The 18,371-nt window shown below is 43.0% G+C and overlaps 1 protein-coding gene across 1 annotated transcript; it reads left to right on the top strand.

Annotated features, from left to right (window-relative positions):
* The first annotated feature begins 2,175 nt into the window (after nucleotides 1-2,175).
* LOC105698942 (odorant receptor 22c-like) lies at nucleotides 2,176-7,248 on the top strand. The gene is made up of 4 exons (XM_023433233.1): nucleotides 2,176-2,303; nucleotides 2,339-2,472; nucleotides 6,222-6,518; nucleotides 6,870-7,248. The coding sequence occupies exons 1-4, from the start codon at nucleotides 2,176-2,178 to the stop codon at nucleotides 7,211-7,213; spliced, it is 903 nt and encodes a 300-aa protein (XP_023289001.1). The 3' UTR covers nucleotides 7,214-7,248.
* The last annotated feature ends 11,123 nt before the right edge of the window (nucleotides 7,249-18,371 follow it).

The following is an 18,371-nucleotide window of genomic DNA, read 5'->3' as shown; positions in this document are numbered from 1 at the left end:
TTAGTTTATGGATATGTTTTTGTATAATTTTATTTTACATGTAACACTTAGTGCATTTATTTGGGAAAAGTAACTGATTTCATTGTTTTTGTGCGATTAGTCACCACTATACAGATTTGACATTCTAAAATGGACTTTTCCAATAAGATACAGTTGGCGCAAGTTTTTGTACACCGAAGATATTTTAGTGGAGATATTTTTAATCCGGTTAATTTATTCCTTTTTCTTTAATTCATTATTCAGGAAAGGAATAATTTTCAATTGATGAATACATAATATAATCTACTACTCTGCTTTCCGTGGCGGTTCTAAGACACTGTTCTAAAGATTATATGTCGCAATTGTACATCTTGTAGACCAGTAAAAAGCGCGTGGACGTAATCAATACATATCAACCTAATGGGGTATGCCATAAGTTCTTCAAGTAACATAATTGTTTAATGTGGACATATTTTATGTATTTCGAACTCGTATCTTCTTTCAAGTCCAATCGATCGCGGTCTTTTATATAGTCTTGTGTCAGTTCTCTTTTTTATGTCGTTGCGATGATATCTACATTTGTGGAAGATGAAGGTCCCGTTTACGCTTTGAAAGTATTTCAAGAAATCTTGGAACCCTATGGAATTTGGCCAAATAATAGTACTCATCAATTCGCTATGTGGCGATTCATTCTTGTAATGATCTTTCAAGTAGGTAAATGCATTCCGTGTCATATTGCTTGCAAAGTTAGATTTTAACAATTGATTATAATCCTTCGTTATTTCTATATTTTATTTTGACATTTTGGACGTATAACAAATTTGCAACCTTCGAAATGTAGAATTAACTTGAAATCTGTATGCAGTGAAGGCTCCTTAATCGCGGGTTCGCTATTCACGTTCTGAGTAGTCGCAGAGAAAATATTTTTGACTTCTTGTTTATTTGTGGTTGACAGATTCGTTATTTATGGCGTTGCGGTAACTGTGTGTTTGTACAAACACGATTTGACATTTTGTGGTCTGTTGCGCAGTTGTCCAAATCAGGACTTCACTGTTCAAAACCAGCTACATCCTGTATTTTTTGCGGACTTCAATGTCCTTTTTTCTTAAATACTCCCACACGACACACTCACGTATAATATCCGTATATTTTTGTATAATAAATCTTGGTAACAGTATGGAAGTATTTTTATGTATAGCATACGTATAATTTGGAGGTATACATAAATCGATAAGTCTGCTACACTTATACTAGCTGTATACGAAACGTATATCTATATATTTTATCAAAGCATGTACGCATTTTGGAGAGTTAATTTAGACGTATCAATTACGAAGTCTTTTGAGTTAGAAATCAGCTAGGATTTAAACACCCAGTAAGAAATTATGGTTCGCCCAGTAAAACAAATGAAATGCCCAGTAGAAAATGACAATTGTACACTAAAATACAGCACAGTAAATAAAATTTTAGCTTAGTAACTAGTTATTTATCGCACAGTCTCTAGGAGGTGCACGTTACTTTTAGTTACCTTAAAGATGGTTACTCCTCCTATCAGTACGTGTATTTTATGAAGCATAAATCTGAAGCTAAGCGGAATATTGGAAAATATATTTTGATAGCCGAAAGAGGAACTGGTCGTAAAATGAAAATCTTGCGGACAGACAAAGGCTTGGAATTCCTAAATCAAGAGGTTAAAGAGATCGTAGAATCTCAAGGCATACGCCATCAGCGCACAGTTATATATACTCCAAAATAAAATGGGCGACCAGAACGAGAAAGTACGACCTTGGTAGACGCTGGTCGTATAATCATCCAAGGTATGCAAAACCTTTTGAGCACAAGCAGTTAATACTGCTAGTTATGTGCCTACATAGAACAGGTATGAGTGAAAAACAAAGCACCTTATGAGCTTTGGTATCAAAATAGTCCAAACTTGTATTTTTTAAATAAATTTGGATGTAAAGTTTCTGTCCATATGTCTAACGCTAACAAATTAATGTGGGATCTAAAAAGTAGAACTGGAATATTCCTAGGCTACTATGAGAATGTCAAAGGTTTCAGAATTTACATATCAGAAAAGAATAAAGTTGAAATTCCAAGAGGCATTATATTTCTATCAGAAAGAAGTATGAAAAGCAAAAAAAAAACATAGAACAAAACATAGAAAATGCAAGTAAAGAAATTATCATAGAAAATATGATAGAAAACAATCCAGAAGATGACAGTCATGAAATTTCAAATTTAGGACACAGAAATGATGTAGATCTGAATGCGGAGAGTGGCAATGGTTCAGGTGAAGATGTTGAAGAAAACGACGGGCTGAGGTACAATTTAAGAGGAACATAAAAACACCTTCCAGATTCAATGATTGCGGGGTTGACTTCGAGACAGGCCTTGTACCTGTCTGTGAGGAAGATGAGCCGAAAACATATGATGAAGTAATGGCAAGTAATGAGGCGAGAAAATGGAAAGAAGCAGTGGAAGCAGAAATCAGTACGTTGGAATAAAATGAAGACATGGCTGTACGTTGAAAAGACTGATGGAAGTGAAGTCATACAATATAAGTGGGTGTTCTGAAGAAAGAAAGACAAAATGAATATGTTGCGATGTATAAAGCGCGCTTAGTTGCAAGAGGTTTTCAACAAGTTAATATCTCGTTTACAGACATTTATAGTCCAGTTGTAGAAGTGCCGTCAATAAGGGTGTTCTTAGCTTTGTGTAATAATTTGGGAATAATAATATACCGGATGAATGTGTGTAGCGCATTTTTAAATAGAGAAATAAAATATGACGTGTATGTTTCTTTCCCTAAAGGTTTTAACGTGAAAGACGGAAAAATATGCAAGCTATGAAAATTCTTATATCGGCTGAAAAGCTCACCCAAGAATTGGAATCAAAGATTTCATGAACTAATACTATCTTTATCATTTTCTCGTTCCGAATACGAATACTGCTTGTATGTTAACACTATGACGTCCGGTGGCTCCACGTTTGTGCCATGCAAAAACTATCGGGTAAGTGCCGTTGGTTCCACGTTGGTGCCACGAAATTATGTAAGTCAGTTGCACCGGCACGACACGAAAAAATCTAGATTAGACGCGCGGACGGCATAGTGTTAAGATTACTGAATGTTATAAGATTTATATTTTAATTTACGTTGATGATTTGTTATTAGCTGGGACAGATGAAAATGAAGTTAATAACATAAAGCATATTATGAGTGAAACTTATAAAATGAAAGATCTAGGCTAAATAAAAAAGTTTTTAGGTATAATTATTTCTCAGGATGTTTCTGAAGGTAAGATAATAATAAACCAGTCAAAATATTTACAAAATGTTTTAAAAAGGTGTAGCATGCAAGATTTTAAGCCTTGAAAAACACCAATGGATGTAAACTTTAAACACGGGATATTAAAAAGATATAAGTCAGAAAATGATATTGAAAAGAAGTGTCTAGTGATAGATTCTCTTGTGTGTATACAACGCTTTGTTCAAGGCCTGATCTTTGCATAAGCATAAGCATTTTAACTAGGTATCAGTAATGTGCAAGCCAAGAACTATAGCAATCAATTAAAAGAGTTTTAAGATATGTACAGGAACTCTGAAATTAAATCTAGTGTTTGTCAAAAAGGACACTCAAAATGTAGTCAAAGGTTACGCAGATTCAGACTTGGCAGGCGACAGGGTAGACAGAAAGTCTACAACAGGATAGGTTTTCAAAGTTTTTGGATCTACAGTATCGTAGACATCGCGTAAGTAGTCTACAGTTGCCTTGTCATCGACCGCGGCTGGATATGTTTCGCTAAATGTAGCAGTAAATGACGACTCTTGGCTATAGTAGTTCACTCATGACTTAAAGGTATACTGGCAGACATGAATGCCTTCCCATTATGCACTGGCAACCCATATTCACAGAGAAGGCATTCATGACCGCCGCTGTACAAGACAATTATGTGTGCGCAACTATCTTCGAAGATAATCAGTCGGCTATAAAAGTGTACTAAAACCCAGAATTCCATAAGACGCTTATAAACACGTGGACATTAGATTTCACTTCGTAATGGATAAGATTAAAGGAAACGCTATTGGTGTAAGGTATGTGTATTGTAATAAGCAACTGGCTGATAGGTTTACGAAGCCTCTTAATTTTAGTTTATTCCGTAATTTCTGTGTAGTTTTAGGTTTGCAGAATTTCGGCTTAACACATTGACTGCCACGCACATTTCATTTGACTGGTATGTCACCCAAATATGGGTGACGTGGCAGTCAACGTGTTAAAGAAATGTAAGAGATTCGCCATTGAGGGGGAGTATTGAGAAACCAATGTTGGTATTGGAGGCAATGACAAATCTAGTGGTTTTTGGCTCTCATCGGTCGGTTTTTGTGTTTCTTTCTCAGAGGCCCTATGGCGGTTAATGTTTGTTAGCGGTTGATTTTTGTTTACGGTAACAACGTACATTACTTTGTGTCCGTAAGTTTTTCCATGGTACAAATTAAAGGCTATACGATAAACAGTTTTGACGAGTTTCTCACTGACATAACCCGCTACCTTTACAGTTACTAACTCATTCATGTTCCGATTTATAATTACGTATGATTAATTGTCATTTAATTCTTTACGAATGCGCGTCTGCACAGAGTCGCTCAAAAGTTCTCACAAAGAAAATGTCCCGTCCGCAAAGGATCAACATTCCGTAAAACATTTAGTGAGTGTTTATCAAACAAACAATTCGAGATTTTCAATACCTTATTCAAAAGGCTTTTTCAAGATGAAAAGAAACCGTAGTAAAATCAGAATAAAACCGTCATGTAGCATAAGGATTTAACTTTCCAACAGACGAACACTGGGTGTTATATGGTTTTCTTTATTCAGTTATAAAAGTTTAAAGTCAAACGCGCGTTTTTTCCTTTAATCGTCATGACTCGGTCGAAAACAAATCGTACAGGATTCTTAAAAGGTAAAATAGAAAGAAACGGTGTGCTCTTGTAAACTATGGAGTTCGTTTTTCGAAAACAAAAATCGATGTCAATACAGGCTCCTTCCGATTGTTGGCCAAAAATNCTCGTACGCACAAGACATATTATGCGCGCCGCTTATAAGCGGCGCTCGTACCCACAGGTCATACTGTGCGCGCCGCTTATAAGCGGCGCTCGAAGCGAAAGGGTTAATCGTCATAACTTGGTCAGAAACAAATCATACAGGATTATTAAAAGGTAAAGTTGGAAGAAATGGTGTGCTCTTGTAGACTATGGAGTTCGTTTTTCGGAAACAAAAATCGATCTCAATACAGGCTCCTTCCGATTGTTGGCCAAAAATTAGCTGATTTAAATTAACAGAACTGTGGAATGCAGACTCCATATTTCAATAACTGAATAACAAATGTGTCATATGTTGATGTGGGAAGTTATACATGTTTATTTCGTCTAAGAAGCAAATACTGATCAATTTAATAACAAAATAAAAAATTATTTGCGTAATGGTAGATACATAAGTAGAACTTATTAGAACTTCAGAGTTGAAGTTACATATTTTCGAAGGTTCTAAACAAAATCGAAAATCTATTTTCGGAATAGAAAACCGTAAGCTAAGCAGTGCGGAGCATATTGCGTGGAATAAGAATTCGAAGTTATGGTTATGTTAGATCCATGTATGTTATTTAGATTGCATCTTGTTTTTATTAATAATTACACAGAGCACCTCGGCAATGTATTATCGTAAATGGTCACTATAAATTATTGTCATTCTGTATCAATAGAAACCTTATATTTATGTTCTTTTCACACATATTTGTAATGGGGCATGCGCCTTAATGTATATTTAATTCTTTTTGTTTTTACTTATGTTTAGATTACAGCCGTGATAATGGAAATTTTGGAAATCCGAAGTAATTGTCAAGAAAAAGAAGACACTGGTTTAATTCTTGTAATTCTCTGTGTTTATGTATTGATTGCTTGGAAGATATTTATTATGCGCATTCATCGTGATGTTTTCATCCAAGACATTATTAACGGCGTAAAGAAGGATTGGATAGAACAAACGGATGAAACTTACCGCGATATTATGCGGAAACGTACTCAAATGGGGAGACGTGTATGTTATTTTGCAATGTTTTCCACTATGATAGTATGTAGCTTACATGTCACCTTGATGATGCCACTCAATAGTTGGATTGAAAATGATGATACACTACGCCAATATCCTCTTTTAACAAGTTGTATTTTCAACTCGGTATCTGATCCAGTATACAAAACTATGTTCATTTTTCAAGTTGTGCTGGTTTTTGTGACTTGCCCTACGTATGCTGTTGAAGCTTTCTTTCTTGGTATCACCATGCATCTTTCTGGTCAATTTGAAATTATCAAACTAGAAATCCATAAAATTGGGCATGATGAAAAGGTCAATGGCGAGAGCAAGAAAATAGAAGCTATTATTAATAATCACATTCACCTTTTGAAGACTTCTATGTATCTTGAAAATGTATTCAACAGCCAAATTCTTTTACAGTTATTGACTAGTTCGATGCTAGTGTGTATTTCAGGTATGCTGTGCTTTAAGGAATTATTGTAGTTTGATCTGTTGTTTCAAGTATTTCTTAATCCATTCTTGAAATCATATTACATGACGATACAGTAATATGAATTCAGGAACTGTTAAATTTATACTTTCAAATGCTACATAAAATTAACTATAGCCACTAACAGAATGTGATCATTCTAATGCGTATAAAAACTAGTTTTATTTACAAACAATAAGGAATTCGCATTTGATGATTGCTATCTAATACGCTTATAAGCATTCTTGATATTGCTAAAACATAATGGTAACACGTATGCATATACAATTAGCCTGGAATGATCGTACAACGATGGCGATATTGTAATATTATCTATTTCAGGATATCAGCTTACTGCTTCAGTGGAAAGTGGAGACGGCGCTATGTTGGTTAAGAATATAGGCCTTATAACTGTCATGCTGTTGCAGCCACTTATATATTGTTTTGCTGGTGATCACCTGAGCAGTCAGAGTGAAGGAGTGAAACATGCAGCGTATAATTGTCAATGGTATAATCTATCGGCAAAACATGCTAAAGACATATTATTCATTATACGAAGAGCTGATATTCCAGTAAAACTCACAGCTGGAAAATTCGTTACAATGTCTTTAAGTCAATATCTAGACGTTATAAAAACAGCCGCCTCATATATGTCATTCCTTCGAGTTACGTATTCGTAAATATTGCAATCAAGTAGTTCACCAGCTTAATCTCTGTAAAAACTGAAAGAAAGAGATACACATAAACTATATAAATAGGAAATTATTATATTCTGAGTTACAATTCTCAAGAGGCGTTTAATTTGAGATCCGTTAAATGCGTTAAACAAAAGTCTTGACTTTCTTTTTCCGTAACTTGTGTAATAAATAATTTCAACAATCTGCTGTGTGGCATATTTATCTACCTCACTAACGTCAAGTGATTTCGAAGCAAATTTAGATTTCGGGGGTTCGATGATTGCGCCACGATTAGATCCCAGCTCTCGGCTGGGAAATTAAGTCCGATCGGACTGGTTCGAGGGAAAAATAGAATGGCAAATAAGAATGACTTAATCTTTTTAAAACGCAGTAATTCCTTTATTTTGCTGCGATGGGTAGCCGGCTCTCTCGGATGGCAAATCAGTGTGCGACTGTGTCCGGATCACACACGCACTCGTTCTCAAGATGTGGTTTTTGATCCGAGTTTTCAGAACTGACGTGATCGAAACTGAGAATACCCATTTAAGCCTTGAATGCTTATGTCTGGTACGTACCTTGTGGCTTCACCAAACGGCCTCCATGGGTGAGGGATCGAGGTACGCACGATCAACACGTCAACGCTTAAGCGAAGACTACCAGTATGCTGAACAACGTCCTCACTGGTGGAAGGGAGCTACCTAAACTTCGACCAACACTACACTGCAGTGCTGGTTTCCGAGTTGTGTACTGCAACTCACACGTCGCGGAATCGCAGACGTAATCGCAATTTCCGTCGCAATCGTCGACTGCGACATCTAGCGCATTTTACACGTTGACCGCCACGTGGTCACCAGTGCAAAGCGGTTGCCGTTCACTGGTGACCACCATGACAGACAACGTGTTATTATCATAGAGTTCTTACAATTGCATTTCATTCAAAATAAAAAAAAAGAAAAAGAAAATGAATATGAAAAAAGAACACCGCAATTACGTATGATAAAAAAGTGCAGCACCGGGAATCGAACAAGTACCCTGGCACCCTGAGACCTAGCACCTTATCCATTAAGCGATCAGCCACTTCGAGATCTGCTCTAACCCATATCATTATGAGATATTTACTACATATTTAAACGATGATTTTACGAAAATTCCTTAGAGATCCGCGCTATCCATTTGGTAAATAGCTTTAAACATTGAGAAATATAAAATAATAAAGCTAGCGTTGCAGCCAGCTGCGATGTCTCGCCCCTCACCTGCTGGTGCTATGCGGTTCTGAAAAACGTTATAAATAATATTAGTCTATTCATTTTAATTATGGCATCATGTTGTAATTGTCATTGAATTACAGCGTTAGTCAATATTTCAGGGTATGATTTTATCTAGTGTGACGATTTTTCGTCGGTATATGTCAGTAGGTAAGTGTTTCTCGGATCTACGCTAGCTCTACCCAGCTCTACCACACCAAAGGGCCTATTCTCGACCTGGTAACGACGGATATCGTTATCGTTAGCCCATTGGAATAAAACGTATAATAACGATATCCGTCGTTACGAGTTCGAGAATAGGCCCTCTGACTGGACTCTACGTTTACCGACGTGTCGCGCTTTTCGATACGTCAGTTACCGAGAGGGCAGCGCCGTGCAATAGTTACGAAGTAGGGGCCGTAGGTACTCTCATATTCTCGCTGGTATGCACGGGGACTGTTCGAGCTACTCGCGTACACTGGACAGGGAGAGCGGTGTCAGGTGCGAAGTGCTTTATCAGAATTGAAGTTTATTAATACCAATGGTTTCAACAATAAAATGGGCTCAACATTAATCACCGGAGCGAAGTGATTATTTAAGAATTTAAAGTGTGCGATGGTAGTTGTATCTCAAAGATACCGCGGGCGCGTAAACTCGCACGGGAGACCGAAGGAATCTCAAACGCCGGGACGATGCTGGCCACGCGGCTGTTCAATCGAATCTAGAGTTAGGAACGAAAGTTGAGCAACATGAATGCCCCGGAGAGAAGTTTAGAGAGGCGGAGTTTTGGAAAGAAAGTTTTGGATAGGTTAATTGAGCAAACGAATTGCATTTTGGTATGCAGCCGCTTAGTCAAGGAAAAGCGAGGAAATGGAAGTTTTGTGCAGTTCCAGAGACGTGAGTGGGGTTTGCACATGCGGATGTCGTTCGAGGATTTCGGAGAAGGACCCCAAAAAAGGGACTGAAGGAACGAGGCCGTAACCCGGGGTACAAAGAGAGTCTTCATGGCCGGCGTGAAAACGTTAACAATAATCCGCTTATCGGATTATCGGATATATAATAGCAGATTGTATTTTCTATCGGAAAAAAAAAACTTGTTTCTTGAGTATCGACCTAATATTTTCAATTTTTTGTACTTATTGACCACCAACTTGGAGTCTATTGGGGCATGTACAGAAAAAAGTATATCAAATCTATGGTTCACCCTATAAATTGCTTCTTAATGGCATTCAAGGATATTTGTCACATATCTAAAATTGGAACCAACTTGTAAAAAGAAATAAATAGATGTTACTAACATAAACATCTCAAAATCGAACTGATTGGCCCCGGGTGACGGTATTGCAGTTGTTAATATTTATAAAATTTCTTCCTTTTTCGCCGATCGACGCTGTTGTCGCCGTGTTCATCGGCAGGGTAAACAGGGAAAAAGTCCTACCGCCGCAAGGTAATAAAACGATTATACCCTTTCCGGGGTTTTTACGTCTTCACCCGCTTTTGAATGACGGATTACAATACAGGCCATTACCAACTGTGGGTAGTTAAAGTATACTGGTGTGGAACGGGTTGCACTTGTTATTCCTAATAGCAGATTGTATATTCGATTTCAAAAACACTGGATGGCACAAATTTTTCTTTTCATTCATAGTATGGTTTGTCGGAAACGCAGTAATTTTTCTTTATTTAAGGATATGCGTTTGGGAAAGGAAGGTCGATTTTTCTTTATTCATTTTTAATTGTGTTCGAGTCGAATTAACAAAGTCACAACCTAGAATCAATTCTTTCTTCTCAAATAGGAATGATCATGCCACGTGTGGTCCGAAACTAGACTTCGGGTCCTGTCGCGCCTTCCAGGCGCGCCAACCACCACTTCAAGGGTCGACGCCGTCGTCGACCCCCTAGAGGTAGGGCCGTCGTTGCGACTCAAGTCCTTTGAGCTCCATTGTTAACGCACCTCTTTTCATCCGCACGTGTCTCCATCAACCCATCTGGGAAACATCGTTCGAAAGTTCCCAAAAAGACCCATGTACCTCTCGATCACGTCCGCAATTAGGACAATTTATGTCCTCCGTTCTTTTACTCTTCTTCTAGTGCTTATCCGAAATCGTCGAACGACACCCGCATGTGCAGTCCCCACTCGCGCCTCTGGAGCTGCCTAAAACATCTCCTTCTTCATTTCTCCTTGACCAATCGGCTGCATACAAAAATGCTATTCGTTGGCTTCATCAACCTATCCAGGACCTTCTTTCCAATACTCCGCCTCTCAAATTCTCTCCGGGACCTTCAGGTTTCTCAACTTTGGTCCCAAACTTCAGATTCGATTGAACAGCCGAGCGGCCATCAGCTTCCCGGCATGACCGCGTCTTTTGGTCTCCCGCGCGGCTTTACCCGTCCGCGGCATTAAGCGAGATTTCTATATCTCTAACGAGACGCAACGTCCCCACCGCTCTTATCGCTCCTCGGTGAGCTTACGACTTCGTCTCCACTACTCTTTGACTGTTACCGTACGCTAGTCATTGTTATAATTCGTTATTGTTTAATAAAACTTTGTTTCGCATTCGCACTTCACATCCACCAATATATCGCCGTTCCTCCGTGAACTATATACACTAACAAATTGCATGAATGCTACGTTGCTTTAGATAGAAATCATTTGCAGCCCTGAAAAGGGCCTTATCGCCAGTGCTTTGTAGTCCGTCCAGAACGGGCACAGAATTCGGAATCGAATCGATAAAATTTTCGAAACACTCCGGGTTACGCCGTGGCTCACCCCAGACGTTTTTCGCGTGGTCGATCAACACTGCTTTCATCCTTTCCCGCGCCGGGACCAACAATCGGGTCATCTCGGACCATACGTTCTCGATTATGTTAAGGTCTGGCGACTTAGCCAGCCATTGCACCATGTGGATTTTGGGGTGCTCCAAGAATCACGTCCGTACTTCATGGGAAGTATGGATCGCGGAATTATCCTGTATCAAGCGTATGATTGGCACGTCCTCCGCGGCATACATTGCCCGTATGCTTGGAAAGAGAACTTTTTCCATGATGCGGATGTATTCTGCGGAGTTCATGCCGTCAGAAATTTCCACCAATTCTCCTGCTTGGTGTTCGCTAACCCACCCCAATATGGCGCACGTTACCAGACCACAATGATGGTGTGGGGCGACGTATCTTGGATCCAGCCTGTTTCCACCTGACCGCCAAACGTGTGTGGTTCGGTCGGTGGACGAGTGAGAGACCTTTTCATCGGTCCATATCGTCAAGTCCGAAACTTCACGTGGCGTTAGCAGGTTTTCAAACGCGAACGCGACCTTTTGCTCCCGGTGAGAGGGTGTTAATTCTATCTTACGGGCCGGACGATGGCAACGAAGCCCGAATTCGCAAACGCGCAGCCGGCCGGTAGTCGCGGCCATACGATGGTCTGAACGAGTTACCGTTATCCGACACAGCAGGAAATGGACACTGCAGAATCGCGTCGATTAATCGACGGTCATCGATGTCGTACGTGTTCCTTCGACCGATATTTTTCCGGTAGTCCCGCTGAACATCAGGACCATCTTCTTGATACTTTCCGATCCAATTACGTACCATCTTTCTGCTGCATGGGATTGTCTCGGCAATGTGGCCCCGTACAGCCACATTCCGGTGATCATCCCGCGTCGTCCAGGACTCAAATTTGGAGCCATACCGTGTTCTCGCGTTCGGCCCACGCGGCCGTCGCGGCAATCGTTTGATCGGGTCGATCCTCTCGGCGTTATTTCTTCCTTTTTCTTTGATCCGCGGGGGGCGGGGGAGGGGCGTCCAAGTCGAAGAAATCGCGGAGGCGTCGGGCGAGTGTGTCGGACCGGGGGGGGGGGGGGGGAGGGGGGGTGCGTCGGCGGCGGCGAGGTCGGCCAGAAGGCCGGCGGTCCGCTTGGCCGGTTGCACCCGGCGGAGAACCGCGGGGACGGAGCGGTGGCTCGTCAGCGGCCGCGCCGAGAACTCCCCGGGAGACTGGGCGTCGGAGGCGGTCCGGGCGGCCAACTCCGGGATGCCCTTACCCGGCGTAGGTGGGCAGGTCGAGCCCCTGGCGGACCTCGGGTTGGTGACCGCGGGAGTGACCGCGGCGGCGTCGTCGGCCTTGGCGGCGAGGACGGCCTGAGGGGGGGGGGGGGTCCGCACACATGACGGAACACCAGGGCGACCAGCGGGTCGAGGGCCCGATGGCGGGCCACCGGGTGCGCGAAGACCGCCGCGGCGGCCTCGGAGAACCACCCCACGGCCTCGGACCGCGCGAGCATTTGATCGGCATCCCCGCAGGCTGGAGGGTTGCTGACGGAGAGAGCGATGAGCGGGCCTCTGGCGTGTCCCGAGGGACCCTGGACGGTGACGGGACCGCCGGCCGGGGTCGCGGAGGCGGCGGGTGCGGGAGCCTGCGCTAGAGGGTTGACCTCCCTGGCCCTGGCGATGGCGCGCCTTCGGACATGCCCTTGTGCGGTCTGACGCCCTCCTCGTAGGCGGCGCGGGGGCACGCACCCCGGTGAGGGTTGCGTGGGCTCCGGGAGGCTCCGGGCCGCGGGGTTAACCGCCGCGGGTGGAAGCCCGCGAGGCGGTGCGTGAGGGTCCGTCGCGGCGCGTGGGGCCACCGTATGAAGCGCGGGTGAATCCCGCGGTTAGGAGGTGAACCGCGAGGTGGAGCACCGGGGCGTCCCGCGGTGCGGAGCGCGGTGCGCGTCCTGAAGCGGAGGGACAGTTTCCGCGGTGCAGAGCGCGTCCTGCAGCGGATTTGAGGGTTTCCGTGGTGCGGAGCGCGTCCTGCAGCGGAGGGAGGATTTCCGCGGTGCGGAGCGCATCCGGCAGCGAAAGGAGGATTTCCGTGGTGCGGGGCGCGTCCTGCAGCGGAGGGACGGCTTGGAAGAGAGAACTCATGGTTTTAGGGGTGGAATCGTGTGGTGTATTTGTAGAGCCTCCGGCCGTGCGCGACGGTCCGGGTGCAGTTGAGACTGTCTTTTGAGTCCCGGAGAACCCGTATTTATACCGAAAAAGTCCTTATGCCGTCTTAGTCTAATGCCGTCCTTTAAGGGGACCTCTTTGTCTAAAACACTTATTGGCGAGGCTACGCCGGGTTTTCTCGCTTAAAGTAGCGCGCCCCGCAGAATTTTACCGGGGCGATGTGGAGGCGCCGGGACCTGAGTCTCGGCGTCGCCAGGGCCCCGGTGTTGCCTTACTGCCCAATTAATCCTGCGGCCGCCTGGCCCTCGCGGAATCAAAGGATGATAGGGGGTGGGGTGTGGTATGGCAGCAAGGAGGGAAGAGGTAGCGCCGAGACCCGATCCGGGCTCCCAGGTGCCCCCCCCCCCTTCCGGCCCACAGCTGAGGGGCAATCGGGGGGGGGGGGCGGAGAGAGAAGGTGGGGGTCTCGCGTCCGATCGCGGGATTTGAACTACGCAAGGCGCGAATCCCGCGACCGGGGAGCCCTCCCGCATTGCCTATTTTTTTCCCGGGTGGTTACACCCTTGTGCGGGGTGTGCGCCAGGCGAGCAGGCCCGGCACGCCGGCGCATGGATCAAGGGGGACACGTGCGCCGGTTCATGGCCCCGGGGCGCCCAACCCGCCGGCGGAGGCCAGGCAGATCCCGAAGGCGAGGGTGGCCGGATGGGACTCGGCCATGGGAGCGAGGGAGAGGGAGCGATGGTCGGGCCCGGCGGTGGGACCCCCGGCGCACTCGAATGAGTGCCGTGGCTGTACCAGTTGGGTCGGAGTTCAGCCCCCGGCGCCTTCGGGGAATTCGAGGTCGTCGGGCCCGGAGGGAAGGAATTTTTACGGGTTTCTAAGCAACGTTCCGCGAGGGCTGGCGATACAAGCGTGCAACAACCGTGTGCGCTCTATTAGGACCTTGACGAAACTGATTTGATTTCCGTTTTCCAGAAAAATGTATACATTTCCAGAAGGCCTTCAATTACCCCTTCCTACCCGGAAAATGTTCGTAGGGTAAAACCACCAATTAAGCTGTTCACTCGCTCCCGGACGAAATTTCCAATACTTTAACTGCCCACAGTTGGTAATGGCCTGTATTGTAATCCGCCATTCAAAAGCGGGTGAAGACGTAAAAACCTTGGAAGGGGTATAATCGTTTTATTACTTTGCGGCGGTAGGACCATTTCCCTGTTTACCGATCGATGAACACGGCGAGAACAGCGCTGATCGACGAGAAAGTAATACATTTAATAAGTATTAACAACTGCAATACCGTCACACTGGGTCAATCAGTACGATTTTGAGATGTTTATGTTAGTATCATTTATTTATTTCTTTTAACAAGTTGGTTTCAATTTTAGATAACTGACAAATATCCTTGAATGCCACTAAGAAGCAATTTATAGGGTGAACCTTAGTTTTGATATCATTTTCTCTGTAGATGCCCCAATAGCCTCCAAGTTGGGGGTCAATATGTACAAAATATTATAAATATTAGATGGACACTCAAGAAACAAGTTTTTTTTGCCCGTAGGAAATACAATTTGCTATTACGAACACCATGTGTAACCATCATGAAACACATGTTTTCTCGTATTTTTTAGTAACACGCTCAAAAAAAAAAAGGAGAGTAAATTCATCTAATTTTCTAAGTTCAATGTGGCGAACTCCATAAACCAGTTGACTCAATTTAGATTTGAAGCTATCAATTCTGTTTCAGTCAAGTTTGGGGTTGATTCAACTACAAAATGTGATTTTGCACTGAATGTACGTTGAACCAACTCGCTTATTGAATTCACCTTATTTAACTCAGAAAATGGGTTGAATTTTCTCATTTTGTTCCCGCGCAGAAGTAAAACAACATACATTTTTTAATTCATGAAAGAAAACATAAATGCTGGTCCTTGTGAATAGCTTGAAATACTTTTCATTTTCCTTAAAAATAAGCAACCAATATACTTTATAAACTTCTTTAGTATCTGCCAAAGTTATTTGGTCTCGTTTTTCTCGCTCGAGTGCAGTCTGAAAGGTTTCTTGGGTGTCATTTTTATACACTCTATGGCCGATCTTCCAAACGTAGTTTCTGACCATCTTTTCCCGATTCGCCCCGACTAATACACTGAAAAGGAAACGAATTGCTAGAAAATTTATGGTTTAATTTTTCTCAACCTGACCTCTCATACATTATTGTAAAATGTAGTCAAAAGATTGAAGTATGCACAAATTGAACGAATAACGCTGGAAAACCTTAATATAAAAAATAAGTTTATGTAGCAATGAGAAAATCACAGGATTTCTCGTTAATTTTCAAATTTGATTGCATGAACACATTGAACTTACGACAGTAAAAGATTGAACCATAATAGGAGAGAAAACTTTGTATTGCGGAACGAACTGACATTTTTGCAATATGATATAACATGCAAACAAGTTGTAGCATATTTCGCGACGGTCGAATAGCCCTGTTACAGCCCAAAGTAAATTTAAAAGGCCAATATTTCGTTATATCAATTGTTTCTCCATTTGTCACAAACGTGTCACAAACGTGACAAATGGAGGGAAAAGAGTGGGAGAGGGGTGAGTCATTCGAAAAGCGTTCGAGTCCGTCGACACTCAACTTCAGCGGTAGTACGAGGGCGGTGCGATAAGGGAACTGCATGCTTGTGTACCTCTATATCCGGCCTGGAGGCCGTATGTCCGATTCAGATAGCCTATTTGATGCGCTATCCATCGAATAACATGGGACAGACTTATGCGTTCGGGTTTCGGGCCCTGACCAGATATCGCTTTCGCGTTGGCGTCACCGGCGTGGCTCGGCCGCTAACTAGGGGCTCGAGGGGCGTGACGTTCTCGTTTGCTCCTACGGGTCGCAATGGCCTCGTGCTTCCATTACCACTCTCAAAACTCCGGTATCGAGCCTTCCACCCCCTGCTGTAAGTCTCGATGTGGGTTCTCCGATAAGAGCATTATTGTCAATGTTTTCACGCCGGTGAGGAAGACTCTCTCTACCCCGGGCTGCGGTCTCGTCCCTTCCGGAGTGGCGTTCTTCGTTGTTCTCTCGCCGATCTTATGTCTCCCGACGGCGTTCTCGCTTGCTGTCCTTCACCCTCGGGCCTTATCGCCCCTTCCTTCCGCGGCTCGCAAGGCGGATTGTCATTTTGCAGCGACCGCGATCAAGTAATTAACAGAGGGAATGGAGGATCATTTCCTCCACAAGAAATGTCGTCTCGAATTAACTGTGCTATCTAGTCGTTAGTTAACCCTTCGTTGTCCATGCCTCTTTCGGACACGTAATTGTATGACTTGTATTTGTATTTAAAATGCAAGTAAACAATTTAACCATCAGTTTTTACGAATGTGGCTATTTCGAGTTACGCGTGTCGTTTAACTTTGTGGAGAATTGATTCAGTTGATAGAACAAGTATCATTCTGATTGATTCTTTTCTAATATTCTCATTTCTCTGGAAGTATTTAATTTGAAATGGAACTACATACAAAATCTATTTAAAATTGGAAATCCAAAATTGTTTATTGTTCTTATTTTAAATAGTTCTAATGTTGTGTAGTATGATAGATATATGTTTCCTAATGAATTTTCTTTTAACAAAGTCTTTATTTGTTTACATAATATTCGGCGTATCGCAAACGAAGAAAACGGAGATCGGCGCCGGATGCAAGACGTGGACAATCACGGAGATTTAATTTTAACAATGATAAACTTTAAACAAGAAGGAGTACAAGAAACAAGTTAAGTCGACCGTAACAATTTTAAAAACTGCGGATTGATTTGTTAGAAGCGGAGATGTTATTGCAAAAGGAAGCGATTGGAGAAAGTCGCTTTTGCGTGCGTTAATGTCGATATCAAATACGATCGCCAGGTGTTTTTACCGCCAAACACCATGGTATCGGTTCGAAGAATCGGTCGAAAGCTCCCCCCAATCGGTTAATATTGTTAACCCCTTTGCCTACAATATCGTGTGATAGCTGCGCTATGTTGATTGAGTAAAACGTAAAGAACACGTGTCAGCCTGGTGGTCTGTGGATAGGACTCAACGTTGTAACGTGTCATTTCGTCGGGGCAAATTCCGTGACCAAACGGACTTTACTTTGGCCGCAAAAACGGCCGGGGAACCACTGGTCCGGGCGGCGGGGCTGAGGGGGTCGGGACAGGCGAGGGCCGCTGGCCACCTGAATTACATTTGTTTCATTTACGCCCTTTATATTCATTTATTTTACCTTGTTTCCTTAAAGGGACGCGAATTCGAGAAAGCATGTTAGGGCTCTAGGATGAAACCCCTTCTTTTTTTTTTGTTTTAATTAATTAATGTTCGGATGAATTGATCTCCCTCGAAGTACCTTTTTTCCCCTTTGGCCGAATAGAGGCATTTTAATTATTTAATTCAGTACCACGAGTTCGATTAATTCACACCTTTTTGTAGTACAGTAGCTACAAAAAAAGTATGGTCATTTTTTCTATCGTAGTCTCTTTGGCAGTAACCCATGTTAGGAACATTCATATAGAAATTTTAATTTCTTTTTTTTGCGAGAAAACGCTAGTCAATTAAACACGCGGCAAAATCTCGATAATTCTGGACTTCTAAATTTCACAACTCTAAACACGAAGTTTACTCGACGGATGAGTTGCAAAGTTAATCACAACATTAATTCCAAAAAAACCACAATTATATCCGGAAGGAAATTGGGTTTTCCGGAGAGACAAAATGGGTCGCGGACGCGGGCGACCACGCGGTTGCCGCGCGGCTTCTCCTCCTCCGACCTCAAGGGACAGAAAATAAACAATTCTAATGCTCGAACGTTGGCCGTGATAAAAAGACTCGAAATACGCACCCTAGAAAAACCCTTTCATCGAAAACCAATACCAAAACCTCTCACAAATATTTGGGAGACGATCACTTTGAAATATCTCAAAGAGGCCACCTTTCTCGCTGCAGGCCCAAACC

Source organism: Orussus abietinus, unplaced genomic scaffold, assembly GCF_000612105.2.
Source record: "Orussus abietinus isolate OABI.00-Male unplaced genomic scaffold, Oabi_2.0 scaffold618, whole genome shotgun sequence".
In the NCBI taxonomy this organism is placed as follows: domain Eukaryota; kingdom Metazoa; phylum Arthropoda; class Insecta; order Hymenoptera; family Orussidae; genus Orussus; species Orussus abietinus.
Note: the sequence above shows the minus strand (reverse complement) of the source record. Positions and strands in the feature narration are given on the sequence as shown.

What these genes read in the sequence shown, in the direction of transcription:
- LOC105698942 (XM_023433233.1), top strand. Translation starts at nt 2,176, where the DNA reads ATGATAGAAAACAATCCAGAAGATGACAGTCATGAAATTTCAAATTTA. An exon ending in AGCAGTGGAAGCAGAAATCA is followed by an intron (nt 2,473 to 6,221) that starts GTACGTTGGAAT and finishes TATCTGATCCAG; the next exon opens with TATACAAAACTATGTTCATT. An exon ending in GATGCTAGTGTGTATTTCAG is followed by an intron (nt 6,519 to 6,869) that starts GTATGCTGTGCT and finishes TAATATTATCTA; the next exon opens with TTTCAGGATATCAGCTTACT.